We start from the raw sequence: 24,379 nt of genomic DNA, 5'->3' as shown, positions 1-24,379 counted from the left end.
TATGACGGACGAGGCATACGTTTAATCTCCATCACTGAAATACGATTTATATCACCTAAGACATTAACTGTGATTCTGGCTGGAATGATCAACAAGCCCTTCAATGGTGAACTAGTTTCCTTTGTTCTAAAACATGCAGTGATAGTCCCAGTGCTGAAGAAGCCCAATGTGCCAGGCAACCCTTTCAATTGCCCTCTTATTTTCAACTCGCCCATTACGTGCAAACTGATACACAATTTGGTAAGGAGCCTGTTAACATGCTGCTAGAAAGAAACTAGTCAGGCATCCTGGCAGCTCACAGGACAAAAGCTGTCATAGTTAAAGAAACAGAAGGATTGTAGTGGCAAACTGATGTTTTTTAACTGGCTATCCCAATTCTCCTGGACCTGTCAGATGCCTTTGCTACCATGAACTGTGAGCAATTAATGATACGTCTGCAGAGAGCCACAAGGCTCTCAGGGAAGGCAGGGATTGACTACCCTTCTGTCTCAATGAGACCAACTAGAATCCTTTCTGTCCAGTCTTAATAAAACTCGCCCCAACAAGGTCCCATTGGGCTCGGCCTCCCCCTTCTGTGTACAGTGCCTGTTTTCAGGCACTGACTGCAGCTTATCAGAGCATACAATTTAGATTTCCAAAGATACACAAGTGACATCCAGCTGGTGCTCTGGCTTAAGGAGTGACCTCATCAGCATGCCAGTGGGCTTCCAAGTGTAGGCGACACCAAGTATGCACACACAAAATGGAGACGACACTGATCACTGCCTCAATTCCTGCAGACCCTACTTTTGCATGATCACAAGAACGTAGTATGCCAACTTACAGTATAATTTCTTTCCAGCATGCAACGAGATCAAGCAACAACACAATCAAAATAAAGCAGACTACCTGATGCACAACTGGAAAAAACTGGATCTCAGATCATCAATGTTTACTAGAGTCCACTGGTTGACAGAGGCTAGGTTGACTGATTTTAAATTGTAATGTCTCGCTCATGGGCGTAATTGTGTAAATGACCAACCTACTTCCAACAACTTATTGCTAGACCGAAAATTACTAAATCATTACAATCAGGCAAGAAAAAGCTAATTGAAGGTTTTTCATTCAGAAAAGTGAAATCCAAGTGTGCTTCCTATTGGCATGTATAGCACACACTGTGAGGACTGGTTTGGTCCTCATAGCGTGGGTAAACACTGTCAGTTTAAGACAAACACTATCCATGTGAAGACCGGTCCCCGTAGTGTGTTTAAGTAGTTTTGAGCGAGTGTATAAAAAACTAAAAGAGCAATTATATTTGCCTCGGTCCGCTTTATAACCTTCCCAACTATCAAAGCACGCGTGGAGTTAGAATAGTAAATACACACTTCATTACGGTCAATAGCCGGTCCTCATAATTATGGGGGTGCGGTGTACACGCATGAAAGGGAAGGTAAAAGGGTGTATTATGTCACTTTCTCCTACCCCTGGGATTTTGGTGAATTGACGTCTGTGCCTCTCTTGCCAAGATACTCACACATGCTTCTGAAATTATAGGTTTCTGGGCTGTGAGGAAGGTTTTGTAAGACCAACATCTCTGCAATAGGCCTTGAGGTTCTATGAAGCAGAATCTCTGGAGGAGCCAGACTCTTCATTCCTTGCACTGGTTAATGTGCAAGAGGGTACATTTGTGGCCTTTCACAGTGTCTCCAAAGGAGATGAGGTCTTCAGACGTTTATAATATTTATGTACATTAGCGATGTGTCAAGGAGGTAGGAGATGGTTGCATACTGAAAGGTTACCTACTGCAATGTATCCATTTGGCGTGCTTCATAGGGCACTGAAAAGGGTTCCATGCCACTATTAACTCAAGAGATGATGGACTGCAAGGCCTTCAACAAGGTTATCTACAACATTTCACTTAGCCATAACTACCTTGTCTTGGTGAGTTCCCAATGCTGTAGATCAGTGGTTCTCAACCTTTTGACTTTTGTGGTCCCCCATTTTATCATTACTGGAACCGGGGACCCCCACTGAATCATTATTGTTATCCCGGGACCCACTGTGTCATTACTGGAGCAGGTGGCCCCGGCCTAAACATTGAGGATTAATAGAACCTCAAAACAATAAAGAAACAAGCATTCCATCAAACACATGCACAAATTATAACACATTGTATTCAATTTGCAATCAAATAGAAATAACAAATTAGGAATGTTGGAACCTTTCAATTGAAGCCACACATTGTCCATACTGTATTCTGTTTGATGCACCTGCAGTGCCCCCACGAATCAATCTGAGGATACTAATTTAATTTTTGGCATCCAATTGCAAATTCCTAGACATTTACAGTATGTTTTAAAATGTAATTTTCTATTTTACAGTTAGCCACTTTATATATGCTTTATAAATCTGTTAATATTATTCAATTTTCTCAGCAGTCATGGACCCCGCTGAGGAGGCTTTGTCCCCGGAACACAGGTTGGGAACCATCGCTGTAGATTTTTCCATTTCTAAGCACTGCAAATAACAGAAGTTTCTATTACCCAACGTAATACTTTTTTTCAAATTTAAAAATGCAGTACAAAAAAAAAGGCTGATTTCTTCTTGCCCGATTCGAACTTTGAACCTGCATGTTTCTCAGACACATGCATATCAGTAAGCGAGCATTTAACTCACAAACACAAAACCCATACCACAAAGAGGTAGGAGCCCTGGAACTCTAAAAGAGTGGTCTACAATAAGATCTCAGGAAAGGCTACTTTTTTAAACTTGAAAGGCGTTTCCCCCACCTACATCTGTAAAAGGGATTTTGTACAGTAATATGGAATCAGATATCTAGAGTGTGATTATGGACAGTACCAAATGTCTAGGACTTACAGTCTAATGGCCTTGAGATCGCTTACCTCAACCATGGTCTCTAGAGCAGATGCAATTTCAGCATGAAAAGAAGTTACCCAGAACAACGATTCTACACAGTAGTTGAGAGAGTTTATATGCAGTTGCAGAATAGGGAGAGTTATAATTTCTTCACCTGCAAAGCAGTTTTCGCCAGTAGCATCTTCGTGGGGATCATCTATACTAATGACTGAGGTTTCATGGCTCAGTTGAATTTGGGGTGGTTTACCTTTTCTACCTTTTGAGATGTTGGGGGCTTAGATGACCTTTGGACGGTATTACTTGCATTAAATTTTGAGATATGAGGGCCAGTGGGTGTTTCGAAAAAACAATACTAATCTTTGAGATGCTGGGCAATTTTCTGAGATACCAGGGTTTCTCACTGAATGGGCCGGGGGCACTTGTGGCCCAACTGACTTTTACAGGTGGCCCCCTGATGAATAACACTTAGTGTAGAGTCAAGTAAACTCCTGCCAACAAATGAGCAAGCATTGTTTTACAAATTAACTTAAGTAAAGAAAAAGGAGCACAAATGGTGTCCTGCACCACTTATCTTTAGGAACACTTTCATGTTCAGAGACATTGAGAAACAAACATGTAAGCATATGTTAAAGTAACTTAAAAATACAAAAGTGTATTTCTCTAACACATGGACGTGTGTCTCCTTGGTACATCAGATTAGGTAATAGCATTGAGCGGCATCTAATAGTTTTGATAGTTTTCAAACATGAACTAAGAAACATTCATGCCCCCTTCCCATCTCTGACGACAATGCTGTTGATGAACTAAGAGACAAGTCAGTTGTCATGTGCACCCACTAAGTGACCTAGGTTGCTTTTACACATGACATAACATTATAGTCTTTTAAATAAAACACAAGGGAAGTTTTTTGTGCAGGGCACATCTTGAACTTGAGTATTTCAAGGTACAATCGTGTGATAATGAAGAAAAATTAGGTAAGGTGAAATAAAACAACTGCCTAAAATTACACAATTTTGTCCAGTGTGGATGCTAGGACTGATCCCAGAGTTTCTGGTTTCACATAATACTACTCAGTCGGTAGATTGGTATTTTTTTAATCTTTTATTTTACATCAAAGGTTAATGCTTTGTCTTTATTTCTTGGCACATTTGATTAGAGCGTAAGCTGCACACAGAAGCCACATCAAGGCTCAGCTTGTTTTGGGATAGAAGATCTTGAGCTGATCCAGAGTAAAGCATCTAGTTTGAGTTTGGCATGAGCCGTCATTGTCTTGTCCACCTAATAAGACCTATTTAGGTTGGGGTGTGAAATCATTCCCCTAAAAGTCTACAAATACAGCCGTTTGCATGGCTCTGAAGCCCTACATTGCAGGATATGCAAGTATAAATCCGAATCTTTGTTGCACATAGTGTGTATCTGCAAAGAGCTGAGGGGTTGAGAAGTTACTGAATGATTCCCGTCTTTCCTGATATGGATCAGGAAATGTCAGAATGCAATTGTGGCATGCTTAAGTGGGTTGCATCCTCAGCTAACTGTAAAAAAAAAAAAAAAAAATGTTGAGGGATGTTTGCAGAGTCTTAAAAAGCCTCCCTGTCACCTTAAGCAAGTTATCTTCTAGAGTCTATCTGGCACCTAGCACTTGCACTTGCACTTTATTAATGCTTGTTTGGTTGTTGGCATATAGAGGGTGTGATGAATGCTATGCATTGAGGCCTGCTTAACAATGAGGAGTGTTACGTTTACATTGTATTTATGCAACAAAGAGACAATAGTCTTGAATAGGTGCTCTCTGTCACTGTAAACAACTTAATCCTCAGAGTTTGTCTGGCACTCTGCACTTTTTTCTGGTTCTCGCACTTTAATAATACTTGCTTTGGTTGCCGGAATTAAGCAGGAGCGATCAGTGTTATGCATTGAGCCCGGTTTGAAAATAAAGAGTGTTAAGTTTACACTGTGGGTAACAGAGATAATAGCTATTACATTTTATTTTAAGGGCACAGCCTGGTCGTATCTGAAAGATTAGGTAAATTGTAATAACAAATATATATATATATATATATATATATATATATATATGTAGAGAGAGAGAGAGAGAAAGAGAGAGAGAGAGAGAGAGAGAGAGAGAGAGAGAGAGAGAGAGAGAGAGAGAGAGAGAGAGAGAGAGAGAGAGAGAGAGAGAGAGAGATACATGGAATTTTTAGATCACAGTGTTTGGTTAGCATGTTATTAACATGTTTTTATTTATGAATGATTTATGATTAACTTTAACTTAAGCTTTTCTATGTTGTAATATGAGAAATGTATATACATATATGGAACTTGTGGGATTTGAAATTGATAAGGATGCAAATCAAAGATAGTTCTTTTAGCATAGTCTCATATTAATCTAGTGGGGGGCTTTTTCTTGGTCTGTTGATGAATTAATGTATTTGATTTTTGTTTTTCTAATTTTATATGTTGTTACGGTTTTAATTAACTAGAGAAACCCATGGCGGACCCGAGAGACCTCAAGAACTTCCGCCCCATCTCCCTGCTCCCATTCCCGGCCAAGGTCATCGAGAAGATCGTCAACAGATAACTGACCCACTACCGCGAAGAAAACAACATCCTGGACCCATCCCAGTCAGGGTTCCGCAGAAACCACAGTACCGAAACCGCCCTCATCGCCGCCACCGACGACATCAGTGCCCTGCTTGACAACGGCGAAACTGCGGCCCTCATCCTCCTGGACCTCTCTGCCGCCTTCGACACCGTCTGCCACCGCATCCTACACACATGCCTCCACAACGCAGGGATCCAGGACAAAGCTCTAGAGTGGACCACCTCCTTCCTCTTCGCCTCCCCCCTTTCTGCTCCGAAGCCTCCAAGATCATCTGCGGCGTTCCCCAAGGTTTGTCCTTCAGCCCTACACTATTCAACGTCTACATGGCTCCGCTCGCCTGCGTCGCCCGGCTATACAACCTCAACATCATCTCCTACGCCGACGACACCCAACTGATCCTCTCTCTCACCAAGGACCCCCTCACTGCCAAATCCAACCTCCGCAAAGGAATGAAGGCCGTCGCCAAATGGATGAGGAACAGCAAACTGAAGTTGAGCTCAGATAAGACGGAGGTCCTCATCCTCGGCGCCAACCCCTGGCCGACCGCTCTGGGAGCAGCCCCAACACCCACCAACTGCACACGCAACCTAGGTGTCATCCTCGACTCAACACTCTCTATGACCAAGCAACTCAGCGCTGTCTCCTCATCCTGCTTCAACACCCTCCGCATGCTCTGCAAGATCTACAAATGGATCCCCACAGATACAAGAAGAACAGTCACCCAAACCCTCGTCAGCAGAAAACTTGACTATGGAAGCACCCTCTACGCAGGTGCCCCGGCCAAACTCCTCAAACGACTGCAATGCATACAAAACACCTCCGCATGCCTGATCCTCGATGCCCACCGCCACAGCCACATCACTCCCCTTCTGAGAGACCCACACTGGCTCCCCATCAACAAAAGGATAACCTTCAAGCTCCTCACCCACACACACAAGGCGCTCCACAACACCGGCCCTGCCTACCTCAACCGACGGCTCACCTTCTACACCCCGTCCCGCCAACTCCGCTCAGCCGACCTCGCCACCGTCCCCCGCATCCGAAGAGCGACTACCGGAGGCAGATCCTTCTCCCACCTCGCCGCCAAGACTTGGAACACCCTTCCCTTACCCCTGCCACAGACCGAAGACCTGCTGACTTTCAGGAAGCGGCTCAAAACCTGGCTATTTGAGCAGTAGCAGCACGCCACCCTCCCCTCAGCACCTTGAGACCCTCACGGGTGGTAGGGCACTCTACAAAAACACTGATTGATTGATTGAACTAAACAATAAACTTTTTATTTACTTGTTCACCTACATCACATAATGGTGGTGGGTCTTTGTCAACGATTATTTATTGCACTCCTTACCTTACTAAGCAGGTATCTAATCACCCCCAATGTTTTCAGATAAGAGGCTAAATGTATAAAAAGATTGTGAAGCCTGAGATTCTATTTCTGTCCAATTTAAGAATCAAGTTACTTCCTCTGAACGCTTATTTTGCCAAAGATACCCATAGCAAGCAGAGAGGGGTTCCTCCAGGGTGCAGTACTCTCAGTAACTCAGATACAGCAAAACACATTATTGTCACATCTGTTTCTTCTACAGACTAGAGATCTTAATTAAGAGCAGTGCTTAATTTGTGTTGTTTTTCCGGTGCTGAGCACCGGCACTTAATTGTGAGGGCCGGGGCTTATTCTTCAGCCTCAAGCAATTTCTGCGAACAAAAGGCACATATGAGAAAGACGGAAGAAGGAAAAACTAAAAAGTGTCATAAAGGGAGAAAGTAGAAAGTTGCAGGATGAGCTGAAGGGGCAGGGGTGGCCGTAAATGGATTGAAGAGGCCCGAGACGGCTTCAGGATTACGCTGCCTCAGTATTCAGTGCTGGCAGATTTAATTAAAGCAGTCTCTTGTTTAAGAGAAGGGCTTTGAGGACCGGCACCTCTTTATTTACAAATTAAGCACTGATTAAGAGGCAGTACGGAATGCAAGCCTCAAAGGAACCCCAACAACTCACAGTCCGCACCTTACAAATGCTTTGCTTCCCCTGAGCACACTCACACTCCACCTCTCTCACAACTTCCATCCTGCTGGCATCAATGCGACCCTCAGTCGTACCCCAGACCATCCTTTTTGGTCCCTGGGAAAATGTTTGTGAGTACATTGTTGGTGTTGGTGGGCTAAGTAATCCTTTGATAGGGTTATCAACAACTGAATGTCTGGAGCAGACTGAAGGTTTGTAGGGGCAGTGTCTTGAAAGTGCAGAATCGTCTTTGTTGGTGGTGGATGCATCTGGGCATGTAGGCCAAAATTTGTGGCGAAGCCCCTGGGGCATGTAGACCCACATATGTGACGTAATCAACAACGTGGATGAAATACTTCAGTTACGACCCCTTGAACAGCAGCAGCACCTGGTACCGCCACGCGGGTACCAACTCAGTACAATCCGGTTGCACACTGGAGCTGAAAATTATTCGATAGCAAGAACATGCAGCCCAGGCAGCCTCACTGCGGATGGAGAAATGATCATGGGCACGACCGTGGAACACACGCGCAACAAAGAAAGAAGGCCCTGATCTGACGTGCACTCGGTATCCCTCAGCAGGCAATGATTGTGCACGACTCTCACGTCGGCCTAACGAAGGGGACCCTCTGCTGACAAAGTGCTCCTGGCGGTTACAAGATACTCCCGTCTGGCATAAAGTATACCAAGGATTTTAAACGGTGTTCCTGGCTGGTACTGTCCCCCATGGTGGGACCCCCGTGGCAGAAGTTCACTGGGTGCCATAACAGACCCTGGGATGTCCCAGGGGACGCTCCTCCGTCGCTGATCCAATGCGGGCCTTTTCTATGAAAAGATGGAGAAAGCTGGGAGCTCAGCTCGGTTTATAGAAAGAAGTTAAGCGGTGCAAGCAAGCGCAATGATGGAGAAACTGGTTGGTGCTTTACCCGCGACTAAGCCGGCCTCGGAGCTCGGTTTGCCCGCAGAGAGCGCACAGAGGGCGATGCGGAGAAGCGGCAGCTGGGAGCAGGCGGCCTATTCAATCCTCTCAGAGCAGCAGATGGGGGAGGGCAGGTGGGCCTTGCTTTCACACTTAACACACAATGGTTTACACTTCCATCATCTGGTCCCTCAAAGAGCCCACAATCCCCCTCCCTCTCCGGGCACAGATATTGTTTGTTCTTTTTCATTGGGGTGCAGAGACAGTCCCCAGGCTACTGGGCCTGCGGATCTGTAGTACAGGCGAGGACTGTGGTATATCATTCGACTCAGAGCCTGGCGGCAGCTACCAAAATACCCAGTTGTACATCGATCTACCCTAGAGGAACATGGGTTTGTGAAGTGATTGTACACACGCTGCAAACTAACCCCCTACAATCCAACTTGCATCCACCCCTTCCCCAGTCTATTGGGACGGTGGTCCCTACCCTCAAACCCAGTTTACACGTCTCGAGCTGCAATTATGACACCTTGGTTACGGCACCCGCTCGGGCTAATCCCCGGCCCAGTTGTCAGATACTGTGGAAACAGAAGACCGACCCGTGCCCCTGCCTAATCCCCAAGGCCTGCGGCGTCTGGGTGCAGACAGGCCTGCCCCAGCTCCCGGCTAGCAGCCCAGCCCCTTCCCTGGTACTGCGGAAACAGAAGGCCTACTGCTGCGCCCCCGCCTCGCCTAATCCTCACAGCCAGGGTGAAGCAGAGAGGCCTGTCCCTCCTCGAGGCTAACCCAGCCCTTACTCCCTGACACTGTGGAGACAGCAGACCTGCACCTCCGCTTGGTACAAAGAGGTCTGCCCAGACCCCGCCCCTTTCTAATATCCCAAGCCACGCAATCTGAATAAAGAGGGGCCTCAGGCTGACTAATCCTCCTTCTTATTGAACCCTCAAACTGAGGATACAAAGACCTGTCCATGCAGCTGGTCACGTTTGCTGCCTAGCACCGCTGATACAGAAGCCTGTCCCTGCACGTAGCACCTTCGGATAAAAAAATAAATAAAAAAAACGGACTGTCCCTTCACCTGTCTAATGGTACCAGCCCTGTCCTCTTGGTAGGGGGAAGCCAGACCCCTCTCTTGCACCTGTTCCTGGAAACCCGTAACCCCAGGACACTTCGGGCCATGGAGGATGCTGGATAGATAGCACGCATTACAGAACAGGATATGACCAGTTGGTGGGCACTACCGCTCCGCAAAAACAGGAGAGCACACGGAATTCCATATCTTCTTCTACCCTACCCTTCACCCGTGAGTGAAAAAGTCTAAACTGCGCAGGAAACAGACACGGGGAGTTTGTCCGTGTGTGATGGCATTAAACGAGATACTCATTTTCTCATCATAATCGGATTAAAACGGAGAATATCCACTGTTCAGAGACACGAAACGGGGGGAGTAAATTCACAGAACTACATCAAAAGGCGATGAAGTAAAACTAAGATTTAGACAAAGTACTGTGTGGATATTACTTACATCGTTGGACACTGGTGTCGCTTCACTAGAAAAAGACACTATTTGTGACCTTCGGCACAGATAGCACACCTGCAATCGACGCAAGTGTGTCTTTTGTCACTCGGTGCACTTGTGCATTTGCTATCCGGGTACTTGCGCATCCTGGTTTTGGAGAGAGTCCCCTCCTGCCCTCAGCAGACATACCCTCGATATCAGGCCTTTTTCTGCATTCCCTACCCTAAAGCATCAACACCCACTCTCCTGACAGCATGAACCTTTTGTGTGACCCCACGTGGTTGGCTGCCCTCAGACACAGATGCTTTACTTCCACGGTAAGAACTGTCGTTTCTGGGTAAAGTGTCAATGTGATCTTAGCCGATCCCCATCGAAAATATATCTTCAGGCAACTAAGGGTCCCGCGCAGTAATTCTTTTTATGTAGGTATACGTTTCAGGCCCTGATTCCATCTGCCTCGAAGCGCTACAAGCCACCATCACTTAAATAAAGGTATTTTATGTTTCAAATAAATGTCACATCCAGTGGACTAGTCTAATCCTCTGTCCAAGGAACAGAGACTCTTTGTAACACGTACACGGGGGCCCCTTAAAATTGGGTTTATGTACTCTCTTTCACGGCGATGTGAACCTAGTCTAGGTAACCGGATGTCAGTTTTGACCACCAATTACCTGTCTTCAGCATCAGTGACCCTTTCCCTCTTACCAATGGGCAGGTGCACAAAACCTATGGCTCATGTAAGCACCGGAATATATGTTTATTCACCAATGATCTGTGCCCACACTGCTAATGGTCCCAGCCAATGCCACAAATTACCACTCTCTGCCCTTCATTAGATCCTGTCTAAAACAGCAAAGACCATGAACTCCGACACGAATGAGTCTGTACTCCACCATCAATGGCCTCTCTGTACACCACACATCACCCCCTCTCTACACCACAAATGCAATGTTTACACCAGCAGTGATCACTGTTTACCTCACTCCACCAATATACACTTTCAACTCCACAAATTGCCATGTCCACATCAGTGATAGCCCATTCCTACACCATAGATGGCCTTGTGTACACCACCAATTGTCCAGTCCATAGAATCAATGTTGCTAACCATCACCACAACTCGTCCCTGTGTACAACACCCTCTGACCTCTATAATCGAATAGCTCATTACTACACCACTGATGGTCACTGCACCGATGGCCCAAGCTTTTATCACCTCATGACATAGTGTTCAGCACCACTTGGCCCACCTCTACCACAGATGGCTCCTGTCTACACCACCAATGGTTCTTACCCCCACTTCCAATTTTCTCCAAGCCCTGTTCTTCGGCTTCGAGCACCAATGTGGCATCTTGTTCTCTCATGACGTGTTTTTGGACACAAGTGCCCTCTCTCTTTTCTGTCAGCAATGCATCCTCAGATCTTTCTCACATATACCCCTGTCTTTGGGTACCTGTGCCTCTCCCACATCTCCAGAACCCACTCCAACTCATTCCAATCCAACCAGGGTCACTCCCATCTCTCTCCTCAATGTCCTTTCTCTTTCAGAAATACCACATCTTTGTAAACCACGCCCCTCCCATCTGAACTGCCTTTGCATCACCCATTCTCTTCGATCGATGTCCACACTTTGGGCCCCAATGTCCCACCGACCCTTTCGGAAATGCCCTTTCTTGGAGAAAAGTATTCCTTCTCATGCCTTTCAGCAACGTCCAGCATTTGCTTTCTCACCGAGGCCCACCTCGCATCTCTTTTAGCATCGTCCCCTCCTTGGACCCTAGTGGCCCTCGCTTCTTATACTAATTCGCCTTCCACATTTTTTTTTTACCAAGGCTCGATTCCTTCGTATTCAGCCTCCAATACCCCCGGTCTTTGGGTACCATGCCCCTCCCAGCTCATTCGCAAATGATCCTATGTTTGAGTAGCAATGCCCCTCCCAATCACAAGTGCTTCCCCTCTTTGAGGACCATTGACTCCCACCTCCTGTGCATGTGTTCGCTGCGCCTCACCCCCCCAGGCAGCACCGGTACCTTCCAGTCGGTACAGGGTGCCCGGCACCTGCTTATAGCAGCGAGGCGCCAGTCATGAGGTGTTCGCTCCGCTAGACATGAACCCACCTGTCTGTCCTTTGCCAAGCGTCTTCTCTAGCCGGTAGGGTCCAACGTACTGAGCGTGGGGCGCCCCACCGCCGCTCTCCTTCCCCGTGGAGGTCATGTCTCAGCCCCCCCCAGTCTCTTCCTCCGGCACAGGTGGCAGCGGAGAGGGGGGGGGGGCGGGGGTGAATCCTGTAAAATATTCCAGATCCTCCGGCACAATTCCTGCCACTCCTAAATCCCAAGGATGCGGATAAGAGACGGCGTCCTCACGGCAAAACCCTCCTAGACCCAGGGGTGTCCTGGTCTTTCCTCTGCCCTTCTTTGTCCCAGGGGGGAGAGACCGTAGTTAGAGCTCCAAAGGAATTCCAAACGAGGATGGAGTCAAAAAGAATAAAAAAATAGAAAAATAAAAAAAAAATCCTGCGGGTCCAGGGAGATGCTATGGTGAGGAGATCATGATGCTGATGCAGCCCTGGCATTGAGGCGGACGAGCTCAGCAGCCAGACCCTCGCTCCCGCCCCCCACCCCCAACCTACCCGCAGCGCCGGGGACGTCAGCCGGTCCCTGGCAGGGGCTGTAAGATCAGCTCTGATTGGAGGCTGCCGGCTCCCTCCCTATTGGCTGCGGCAGACCGCGCCCAGGATTGGACCACAGTGACAGGTTGTTGGGTGTCCCGGTCCCCTTCATCCTTCCATTTATTCCAGGGTGAAGGTAAAGCTTGGCCGCTACTTGCTTTGAGAACATTGTAATGTAAGCAGCATGAGCTGAGCCTTCTCTAGGCGCACATCACTCACTGCAGCATCCGTAGGATCACACCCCACGCATAACCACCTCCGACACACATCACGGGAGAAACGCGTCACTCTCCACATACCTATCACGGGAGAAATTTTCTGAGGGCAGCCACTTTTGAAGCTCGAGTGACAGCACTCTAAGCCAGACAGCGGACTGAGCGAACAATTTCAAGGCGCACATCACTCACAGAAGCATGCCGATCAGTGCTTAATTGTGCTTGTTGATGCAGGTGCGAAACACCGGCACTTAGTTTTCCGCCTCCAGCATTTACTGCGAGCAAAAGACAGACATGGAAAGATGGAGGAAGAGAAAAACGAAAAAGCACCACAAAGGGAGAAAGCAGCAAGAGTGAGCTTAAGGGGTAGAGAGTGGCTGTAAATGGATCAAAGAGGCTCGAGATGGCTTCAGGGTTACACTGCCTCAGTATTCAGTGCTGGCACATTTAATTGCGACAGCCACTTGTTTTAGAGGAGAGCTTTGGGCACCAGCTCGTTTTTATTTACAAATTAAGCATTGATACCGATGGAGCACAGCGGACTAAAGTCTGTTTGGGCTCTGTTAGAAATGGGGTCTTTGGTTGGCAGTCAGGTTACCCCTTGTCCAAGCATGTACCCTCACTCTAGTCAGGGTAAAGGAGAATCACCCTCAGTTAACCCCCACTCACTCCTTTGTTAGCTTGGCACAAGCAGACAGGCTTAACCTCAGAGTATAGGTGTAAAGTATTTGTACCAACACACACAGTAATTCAGTGAAAACACTACAAAATGACACAACACAGGTTTAGAAAAATAGAAAATATTTATCTAAACAAAACAAGACCAAACAACAAAAATCCAACATCCACAAGTCAAGTTATTAACTTTAAAAGCAAAAGAGTCTTGAATCCTTTTGTAAACAGTAAAAACACTGTTAGCGTTGAAAAGTACCTGGGTAGCGTTAAAATAATACGCACAGGCGAGTGTGCATCGAAAAAGGTTAGCGATGCATTGATTTCTCACCCGCTAGCAAAACCGTGCGTTGTTTCTCCTTCTCTGGTCGGGTCAGCCTGTGTAGTTTTTCCTCTCTGCAGGAGAGTGATGCGTTGATCCGGGCTGGCATTGCGTAGTTTTTGCGCCCCCAGCAAGGTTTACATCGAAAATCCTGTTGCATGGTAACAGCAAATCCGCACAATGTGGGTTGTGACGTTATCAGCCTCTGTCAGGGGGGGTTGCGCGCCGTTTCTCCTGCTGCGTGCGTCGTTCTTCCAGCCACAATGCAGGTGGAGTGTCGTTTTCTGCCGTGCAGCCGGCAGCGCGTCATATTTCAGCTGTGTCTCAGAAGGTGTGTCAATATTTTCCCCGCACGGCGGTCTGTGCGTGGATTTTCAATCTTGGTCTGCCCGCATCACTAGTCAAGGCCCAGGGAACTGGATAGTGCACCACTTGGCAGAGCAGGAGTCTCAGCAGAGAGTCCAGGTCCTGGCAAGGGAAGCCTTTGATGGCCCTGAGACTTCAACAGGAGGCAAGCTAAGGACAAGCTGTAGGAGGCTGGCCTGGCTTGTAGTGGGTACCAAGGGGTACTTACACTCTGTACCAGGTCCAGTTATCCCTTATTAGTGTAGAAGAGGTGTTTCTAGCAGCTTAGGCTGATAGAAGGTAGCTATAGCAGAGCAGCTTAGGCTGAACTAGGAGACATGCAAAGCTCCTACTATACCACTGGTGTCATATGCACAATATCATAAGAAAACACAATACACAAATATACTAAAAATAAAGGTACTTTATTTTTATGACAATATGCCAAAAGTATCTCAGTGAGTACCCTCAGTATGAGGATGCCTAATATACACAAGATATATGTACAGAATACCAAAAATATGCAGTAATAGCAAAAGGAAGTAATGCAAGCAGTGTAAAGTTACAATAGATTGCCATAGGAGCACATAGGTATAGGGGCAACACAAACCATATACTCCAAAAGTGGAATGCGAACCACGAATGGACCCCAAACCTATGTGAGCTTGTAGAGGGTCGCTGGGGCTGTAAGAAAACAGTGAGGGTTAGAAAAATAGTCCACCCCAAGACCCTGAAAAGTAGGTGTAAAGTGCACCTATATTCCCCAGAGAGCACAGAAGTCGTGATAGGGGAATTCTGCAAGGAAGACCAACACCAGCAATGCAACCAAAGTGGATTTCCGGACGAGAGTACCTGTGGAACAAGGGGACCAAGTCCAAGAGTCGCAACAAAGTCGAGAGTGGGCAGATGCCCAGGATACCCTTTGCTGAGGGTGCAAAGAAGCTGCCACTGGATGGTAGAAGCAGTGGATTCTGCAAGAACGAAGAGGACTAGGAACTTCCCCTTTGGAGGATGGATGTCCCACATCGTGAAGAAGCTTGCAGAGGTGTTCCCACGCAGAAAGACCGCAAAAAAACCTTGCTAACTGCAAGGGTCGCGGTTAGGGTTTTTGGATGCTGCTGTGGCCCAGGAGGGACCAGGATGTCGCCACTTGGATGAGGAGACAGAGGGGGCACCCAGCAAGTCAGGGAGCCCTCCCAGAAGCAGGCAGCACCCGCAGAAGTACCAGAACAGGCACTTGGAAGAGGAGTGAACCGGAGCTCACCCGAAGACACAAAAGGGAGTCCCACGACGCCGGAGGGCAACTCAGAAGGTTGTGCACTGCAGGTTAGAGTGCAGGCTTGGCTGTGCACGAAGGAAATCCTGGAAGAGTGCACAGGAGCTGGAGCAGCTGCAAATCACGCGGTACCCAGCAATGCAGTCTAGTGTGGGGAGGCAAGGACTTACCTCCGCCAAACTTGGACTGAAGAGTCACTGGACTGTGGGAGTCACTTGGAGAGAGTTGCTGAGTTCCAGGGACCACGTTTGTCGTGCTGAGAGGAGACCCAGAGGACCGGTGATGCAGTCTTTTGTTGCCTGCGGTTGCAGGGGGAGGATCCGTCGTCCCACGGGAGATTTCTTTAGAGCTCCTGGTGCAAGAAGGAGGCAGGCTACCCCCAGAGCATGCACCACCAGGAAACAGTCGAGAAGGCGGCAGGAGAAGCGATACAAGGTTGCAGTAGTCGTCTTTGCTACTTTGTTGCGGTTTTGCAGGCGTCCTGAGCAGTCAGCGGTCGATCCTTTGGCAGAAGGTGAAGAGAGAGATGCAGAGGAACTCTGATGAGCACTTGCATTCGTTATCTAAAGAATTCCCCAAAGCAGAGACCCTAAATAGCCAGAAAAGTCTCTCACGTCACCTGATGGCACTGGCCACTCAGAGCGGTCCAGTGTGCCAGCAACACCTCTGTTTCCAAGATGGCAGAGGTCTGGAGCACAGTGGAGGAGCTCTGGGCACCTTCCCTGGGAGGTGCAGGTCAGGGGAGTGGTCACTCCCCTTTCCTTTGTCCAGTTCCGCGCCAGAGCAGGGCTGGGGGATCCCTGAACTGGTGTAGACTGGCTTATGCAGAGAGGGGCACCATCTGTGCCCATCAAAGCATTTCCAGAGGCTGGGGGAGGCTACTCCTCCCCAGCCCTGACACCTTTTTCCAAAGGGAGAGGGTGTAACCCCCTCTCTCTGAGGAAGTCCTTTGTTCTGCCTTCCTGGGCCAAGCCTGGCTGGACCCCAGGAGGGCAGAAACCTGTCTGAGGGGTTGGCAGCAGCAGCAGCTGCAGTGAAACCCCGGGAAAGGCAGTTTGGCAGTACCCGGGTCTGTGCTAGAGACTCGGGGGATCATGGAATTGTCTCCCCAATGCCAGAATGGCATTGGGGTGACAATTCCATGATCTTAGACATGTTACATGGCCATGTTCGGAGTTACCATTGTGACGCTATACATAGGTAGTGACCTATGTATAGTGCACGCGTGAAATGGTGTCCCCGCACTCACAAAGTCTGGGGATTTTGCCCTGAATGATGTGGGGGCACCTTGGCTAGTGCCAGGGTGCCCACACACTAAGTAACTTAGCACCCAACCTTCACCAGGTGAAGGTTAGACATATAGGTGACTTATAAGTTACTTAAGTGCAGTGGTAAATGGCTGTGAAATAACGTGGACATTATTTCACTCAGGCTGCAGTGGCAGGCCTGTGTAAGAATTGTCAAAGCTCCTTATGGGTGGCAAAAGAAATGCTGCAGCCCATAGGGATCTCCTGGAACCCCAATACCCTTGGTACCTCAGTACCATATACTAGGGAATTATAAGGGTGTTCCAGTATGCCAATGTGAATTGGTGACATTGGTCACTAGCCTGTTAGTGACAATTTGTAAAGAAGAGAGAGCATAACCACTGAGGTTCTGGTTAGCAGAGCCTCAGTGAGACAGTTAGGCATCAAACAGGGAACACATACATATAGGCCACAAACATATGAGCACTGGGGTCCTGGCTAGCAGGGTCCCAGTGACACATAACAAACATACTGAAAACATAGGGGTTTCACTATGAACACTGGGCCCTGGCTAGCAGGATCACAGTGAGACAGTGAAAGCACCCTGACATATACTCACAAACAGGCCAAAAGTGGGGGTAACAAGGCTAGAAAGAGGCTACTTTCTCACACAAGCCCTTGGAGATTTCTTCACAAGCAGGAATGCACAACAAAGTCCAGTCTTTGTCCCCTTTCACCAGGCAGAAGCAGCAACTGCAGGATAGCTCCTCAAAGCACAGCCACAGGCAGGGCAGCACTTCTCCTCAGCTATACATCTCTTCTCCAGGCAGAAGTTCCTCTTGATGTCTAGAAGTGATCTAAAGTCTGTGATTCTGGATGCCCTTCTTAGACCCATTTTGGCTTTTGAAATAGGCTTACTTCAAAGGAAAGTCTCTTGTTTGTGAAATCCTGCTTGCCCAGGCCAGGCCCTAGACACACACCAGGGGGTTGGAGACTACATTGTGTGAGGGCAGGCACACCCCTTTCAGGTGTAAGTGACCACTCCGCCCCTCCCTCCTAGCACAGATGGCTCATCAGAGTATGCAGGCTACAACCCAGCTCCTTTTGTGTCACTGTGTAGAGAGGGGTGCAAACAGCCCAATTGTCAAACTTACCCAGACAGGGAATCCACAAACAGGCATCATCACAGAATGGTTTAAGCAAGAAAATGCCCACTTTCTAAAAGTGGCATTTTCAAACACACAATCTTAAAACCAACGTTACTAAAATATGTATTTTTAAATTGTGAGCTCAGAGACCCCAAACTCCACATGTCTATCTGCTCCCAAAAGGAATCTACGCTTTAATCATTTGTAAAGGTAGCCCCCTTGTTAACCTATTAGAGAGATAGACCTTTCAACAGTGAAAAATGAATTTGGCAGTATTTCACTCTCAGGACATATAAAGCACATTAGTATATGTTCTACCTTAAACATACACTGCACTCTGCCCATGGGGCTACCTAGGTCCTACCTTAGGGGTGTCTTACATGTAAGAAAAGGGAAGGTTTAGGCCTGGCAAGTGGGTACACTTGGCAAGTCGAATTTGCAGTTAAAATCTGCACACACAGACACTGCAGTGGCAGGTTTAAACCATGTTTACAGGGTTACTAATGTGGGTGGCACAACCAGTGGTGCAAGCCCTTTAGTAGCATTTTATTTACAGGCCCTGGGCACTTCTAGTGCACTGTACTAGGGACTTTACCAGTAAATCAAATATGCAATAATGGAAACCCAAGTACATATACATTTTATACAGGAGAACTTGCACTGTAGCACTGAATATCAGTGGTAAAGTGCCCACACATCAACAACCTGGGAAACAGGCAAAATGTTAGGGGAGACCACGCCAAGGATGCCAAGTCTAACACGCTTCCACTGACCCTTCTGTAGGACTGAAACACCAGTAAGCACACAACAAGGGCTAAGTGCTCTCTAGGCGCTTACTTGATTGGTTTCTAGGACTACACCATGAAGAAAACAGGCACACACGCCATGAAAGAAACTTTTTTCCAGCCAGATACCACAGATTAAACCACCGAATCTATCCACTGACCCTACGTGCAGGCTGCTATTGACAGATCCCTTGCTGGGTCACTTCTATGTGTAACCAAAGACTGACACCATACATTTGAACTGATTTAAGCAGTTCAAAGTGCATCCCACAGACTGAACGAACTCTAGAAAACACCACAGATTTAAACCTATCCAGGAATACTCAATTATAAGGGAAGCTTGGATCACAAAATATTGATGAGGTCCAAGATACAATCTTCAGTCTATCTTTTTTGCATAATTAATAAAAATCTTTGCAGCCAGCAATATACATAAAAGGGTTAAAAAAGTAAGCCAGGAACAACCAACACAGACTAAAAACAATAGTACCTGGTTGAGGTATTGGAAGCCCACTTAAATAAGGATGTGTGTTTCATCACGGAGGTGATTACATGAACTGTCCTCTCCAACTCCATGCTGTCCATAATGTTCTGTGTCTAGGCTGTGTGTGAGAATAGCATTAAAAAGTTGTTTAGTCGTGAGCTAAATAGCCCCTCCAGCTTTCATAGTTTGTTAGTACATGCTTTTGGAAGGAGTTCCGCTTTTAATATGAATTTTGCTACACATGCCATGTGCTGAGGTGTCAATCCTTTGAGGCAAAATAGGATAGCTTGTTGGCATGATCTGATGCCATTTGAGATTAACATATTTTTGAGGTACAGTTTACGCCAGGGTGACAGTGCAGGGCATATGCATAGAAGGTGTCAGAAGTCTTCCTGATGGTATGCACATAGCCTTTATTTCCCATTTTGGAACCGCATCCAGTGAGGGTAGTAGGCAAAACCTGGCCTGTAGCACCTTTATTTTTAGAAATGTATTTAGTGTTTCTCCCAGGTATAGCTGTGCTGTCGGCGCCTTGTACGTGTTGATAGTCATCCATGAGTGGGAATGTGACCTGAACTTGTCTTTGTTCTTACTCCACAATAGCTGTTTGATTTGCTTATTTATTAGTTGCTTAAATGATTTATGCGGTAAGGTCTTTTGCCACAGCTCTTCTGTCTGTAGTTGCTTGATTGCCAAGGCAATTTTGTCAGACCATGGATTTGAGTCATTTGGGGAGCTCAGGCCTGTTTCCTCTCAGATTAGTGATTTTAGTGTGTTTGGGAGCACCTGTCTTAATAGAGAGACATATTTCAGGATAGTTTCATTCTGTACCAGGGCTTGGTCTTTTAGTCCGAATTCAACTCAGATTTGTGCCAGTGAAGAACTGTGTGATAGGCAGAAAAGATATCGGAAAACTTTACTCTGGGCGATGTTCAAGAAATCATTAAACTTGCCGATAGGGCAGGAACTTTGCCTTGATCACCGTGAGGAGAGGGCTCCAGGTTGGACCTTGCAGATTCATGTCTAGATTTTGGAGGGCTGCAAGTTGCGATACCACTCTGGCTTTTAAGGTGTTTAAATGCAAGCAGTGAGACCACCGTTCCTGCAACTAGACTCCCAGATATATGTAGCTACTACTTCTGCAGAGCCACTGCTTTTTCTTTATTACGCGCTTGCCAAAGGTGACTACCTTGTTTTTTTCCAGGTTTAACAGCAGCCTGTTGGATTTGCAATACTGATCCAGTATATTTAGCAGTTTTGCAGCCCCTTGCCTGAAAGGTTTAAGAGGACGATGTCGTCTGCATATAGAAGTGCTGTTAGAAATTGGTGGCCCAATTTCGGGGTATCGGAACTGGAAGCGTTCAGATGTGCACATAGATCTCCTAGATATAAATTGAATAACATTGGGGCTAGTATGCAGCCCTGCTTAACTCCTCTTCCTATTGGAATTTTTGCAGACACTTCCATTGCTGCCAGCTTTTTACTCTAGCCCAGTTGTCAGAATATGAAAGCTGAATTCCTTTTAGCACGTTTGGCGGAATATTGAGATTCACTAATTGTTTCTCCAATCCTGTGCCATTCCACAGAGTTGAAAGTTTCAGAAAGGTCCACCAAGCAGATGTACAAGGCCATTTTCTTTTTCATGTACTTTTCCGCCAACATTGCTAGTGCTACCAGGTTGTCAGAGGTGCTTGATAAGGGATGGAATCCTGTTTGGTTCAGTGGAATTAGATTCAGTTTATTTACCCAGTATTTTATTTCCACTAGCAGTCACCCCGCGAATATTTTTGGAACAGTGTTGAGGAGAAAACAATAAATGTCAGGGTTCCCATAGGGGCCTTTCTTGTAGATTGGATAGAGAATTGTCCCTTTCCAGGAGTTAGGGATTTTATTTTCTGTGACACATTAGGCGAAAAAATTACTAAATTGGTTGGACCAAAATTCGGGATCGTGTTTTAAGACCCCTGTAGGGAGGCCATTCATGCCGTGGGCCCCGTTGGTTCTGCAGTGTTTAAGGCAGAGGTCTCCAAACGTTTTAATGCTGCGCCCCCCCAGCTGAAAAAAAAAAATCATTGGGCCCCCTCCTCAGAATTTTGCACAATTATTGTATAAAGATGGCAATGTTTAAATATATCTAGACCTTTTAAACATTGCAGTTAAGTACTGTTATCTTTTTAAAGATGCAATAACATGCTTCTGCTTAAAACAAAGGCCTGTTATGTGTGTAATGCTTCTTTGGGGCAAAGTCTGGCGCCCCCCGTGATCACTTGAGGCCCCCCTAGGGGGGCCCGCCCCCAAGTTTGAAGTCCTCTGGTCTAAGGTGTCCCTGTATCTTTTGTACTTCGAAAGATAAGCAATTTAACTCATAATTTGAGCTAGAGCTGCATCCAGGGGCTTCCTGACAGCTGTATAGTTTGGAGATGTACTCAATCCACGTCGCCTCTGCCCCAGTGTTGCTTAGGGTCACTGCCACCCCACGCTCCAGTTGATTGACGATGGACTACAGGAGGCAGCTGTTCTTTTGTTTGCATGCCTCAACAACTTTGATCCATTCCTGGTTGCAGTGTGCCTGCTTCACTTCTGAGACTGCATTCTTGTATTTCTTTCTTAATTCATGGAAGGTATCAAGTTGCCTGGTATCCATGTGTTGTTTCTTTAGGGCTCTTGCTGCTTTGTTGAGCTGTTGCCTTTGTTGATTTATGGATTGTGTGAACCATTGTTTTTTGTTCCCTGGACGTCCAAGCCTGTGCCTTTGTAAGGGAGCTAACTGGTTCTTTAGTGATGTTAACATTGCTTCCCATCTGATGATTATGTCTAGCTGGGCCCCTAGACTGGGTAATAAGCTCGATTTCCAAGGTTCATATTTCCCCATACACAGGTTTAACCATCTTACACGGTGTAGATGGCTTCCTGGATCCTATGCCCCTATGTTGTACACTTGTGCCATGTCACAGTTGTTGTTCATGATTTCCATGACTTGTGGATGATGATCACTTTCGCATCTTACTAGTGTGCTAAAAACTTGAATGTATTTGAAGAATGCCATAGACGTAAATGTGTAATCCAGGGTGCTAGCTGATTTCTTTGATTTGTGTATTGGGTTCATTGGGCTGTCCGTGGGGAAATGACTGTTCAGGGCCCTCAATCCAAATGCCTCTAAGGATCTCACCAGAGGGTGATTGCATTTGTCCATGTCCCTGAAGCATGATACTTGCTGTTGAATGCCCAGGCATTGATCTAAGACTCCTTCTATGGTGCTTCTTTTCCCATGGTTGGCCATCTTGAGGTTGAAGTCGCCTGTGATTAGCCAGGAGGCGTTTCGTATGAGACTTTTAGAGAATGCAATTAGTTTCCGTGGTGTCTAACAATTGCAATTTATGGGTCTCATTGGGGTTTGATATAGATGTTTAATATTATAACCAAAGTAGACGCCTGTTCCAAAAGCAAGTTTTCAATGATGACGGCTAACATGTGGGCTGGAAGTTGGTCAATTCTCCTTGCCATTAAGGTTTTACTTGTGGTTATTGTTGGAAAATGGGTTATTGGTAGGGCAGGTAGGTACCTACACCTAGCAACAAGCCACTAACCTCCACATAGGTACAGTTAGGTCTCAGTAAATTAATCCCAGCTCAACCCTTGGTAGCTTGGCAACGAGCGTCAAGGCTTAACTTAGGAGACAAAGTGTAAAGCATTCAAATATCACAAAACAGTAATTAAATAAAACACAGGAAACAGTTGAAAAATCCAAAACCAATTTATAAAAATAGTTTATATTTTTATCTTTAAAATGACACAAAAGCGATTAAAATCGGTTCAGGGGAACCGGAGATATGAATTTTTAAAGAATTATTACTTTTCTAGCGCTTAGAAACAAAAAGCGCCAATCGGGTCATCTGGTTGCACCTCGACCGGGGCAAAGTCAAACTTTCAGGCCGACCGCGATGGAGCCCTGCTCGGCTACAGGTCGCGGGAGGCCTCGGTTAAAAAGTTACCTTCTGACTTAGTCTTTATTTTGAAGTTTTTCTTCACCGGGACGAACCTGCCAGTTGAATCCGACCTCCTGGAGCCCTTGTCCGGACACGCGATGTGGGTTTCCTCGCTGGAGACTTTTACCTTCGGACTTAGTCGTTTTTTCGAGCTGAAAATCCTTCGACCGGGGTAAACCTGGATCTTGATCCGACGTCCAAGGAGCCCTTCTCGGATACGATGGCTGGGAGGTCCCGGTCAACTTTTTACGTTCGGACTTAGTCTCTTTTTTGGATGTTTTTCTTTACCGGGACGAACCACGAAGTCAGGCCGGGTCGCGGTTGAGGCAAGCCGGCTAGAATTTCCGCGGCGGGTCGGTCCCTCTCTGGAGCTTTTTTCCAAAAATTCTCAAATCTTTTCCAAACTTCTGGGGCTTCACCCAGATGTTCTTTTAAGGTTCTTTTGGGGTCCACAGCTCACCCCAAGGGTCCAGAAGTTCTGTGATGGTCCTTGGGGGGTGCGGACTTCAACTCCCAGAATGCACCTTGCGCAAACTCCTTTTTGGCCACTGGACAGTGGTCAGCTGGTCGCTTTCTTCCGGAGTTGGTGCAGGGGACTCTGGTTTAGCAATTTTTCACCTGTAGCAAACAGGGAGTCCCTCCTTGAACCAGTTGAAGCCAGGCAAAGTCCTTCTTGTGGTGAAGCCCAAGTGTGCAGCTGGTGCAGTCCTTCTGAGTGCAGGTTCCAGGTGCAGGCCAGGGGTCCAGCAGGGCAGTCCTTCTTCTTCTTTAGTTCCTTTCTTGTTGAATTCTGGAGGGGATCTGAGGTGTGGGTGCAGGTCTGCCAGTTTTATCCTTGCTCCTGGGTGAAAAGCAGGGGGGCCCTGGTTCTCCAATCAGGGACAGGGTCGTCCCCCTGTGATGACCACTTCCTGGGAAGTGTGGCAAAAATCCATCCCAGAAGGCAACAGTCTCTAAAAATCCAACATGGATGAATCTGATTTTTGGAGGTTACATCTGGCTGAGCCCACCCACTGGTGTGGCTAAAAATCATAAACACACCCCTCTCCTGCCCTCTCCTAATCTAATCAAGGGGGCACCTAATTGTCTGGGGTTGCAGGATGTGGGGGTGTTGCTGGGTGCTGCAAATGTCCTTCTCTGCCTTTGAAGACCAGTTTGGCAGCCCTCCCCCTTCCTGCCTCACCATCTGCTGAGGGGAGATTCTCTCCCCCAAGCACATTCCTTTGTGTGAAGCCAGGCCACTTCACACCTAATCAAGGCAGCCTGGCAGAAGCTGCTGCAGGCTGGCCAATCAGAGCACAGCAGCAAAAACAATGCAGAGCTGAAATTG

The 24,379-nt window shown here is 46.9% G+C and overlaps 1 protein-coding gene across 3 annotated transcripts in view; it reads right to left on the bottom strand.

The window, feature by feature from the left end:
• BRSK2 (BR serine/threonine kinase 2) overlaps window positions 1–12,230 on the bottom strand; it is a 615,416-nt gene extending 603,186 nt beyond the window's left edge. For all 3 annotated transcript variants that reach the window (XM_069223152.1, XM_069223151.1, XM_069223150.1), the window contains exon 1: window positions 12,016–12,230. In XM_069223152.1, the coding sequence (XP_069079253.1) occupies window positions 12,016–12,112 (97 nt within the window). In that variant the 5' untranslated portion in view covers window positions 12,113–12,230. The remainder of the gene's footprint in view (window positions 1–12,015) is intronic.
• Between the last annotated feature and the right edge of the window lie 12,149 nt (window positions 12,231–24,379).

Source organism: Pleurodeles waltl, chromosome 3_1 (assembly GCF_031143425.1).
Source record: "Pleurodeles waltl isolate 20211129_DDA chromosome 3_1, aPleWal1.hap1.20221129, whole genome shotgun sequence".
NCBI lineage: Eukaryota > Metazoa > Chordata > Amphibia > Caudata > Salamandridae > Pleurodeles > Pleurodeles waltl.
This window is presented reverse-complemented; position numbering and strand designations above follow the sequence as displayed.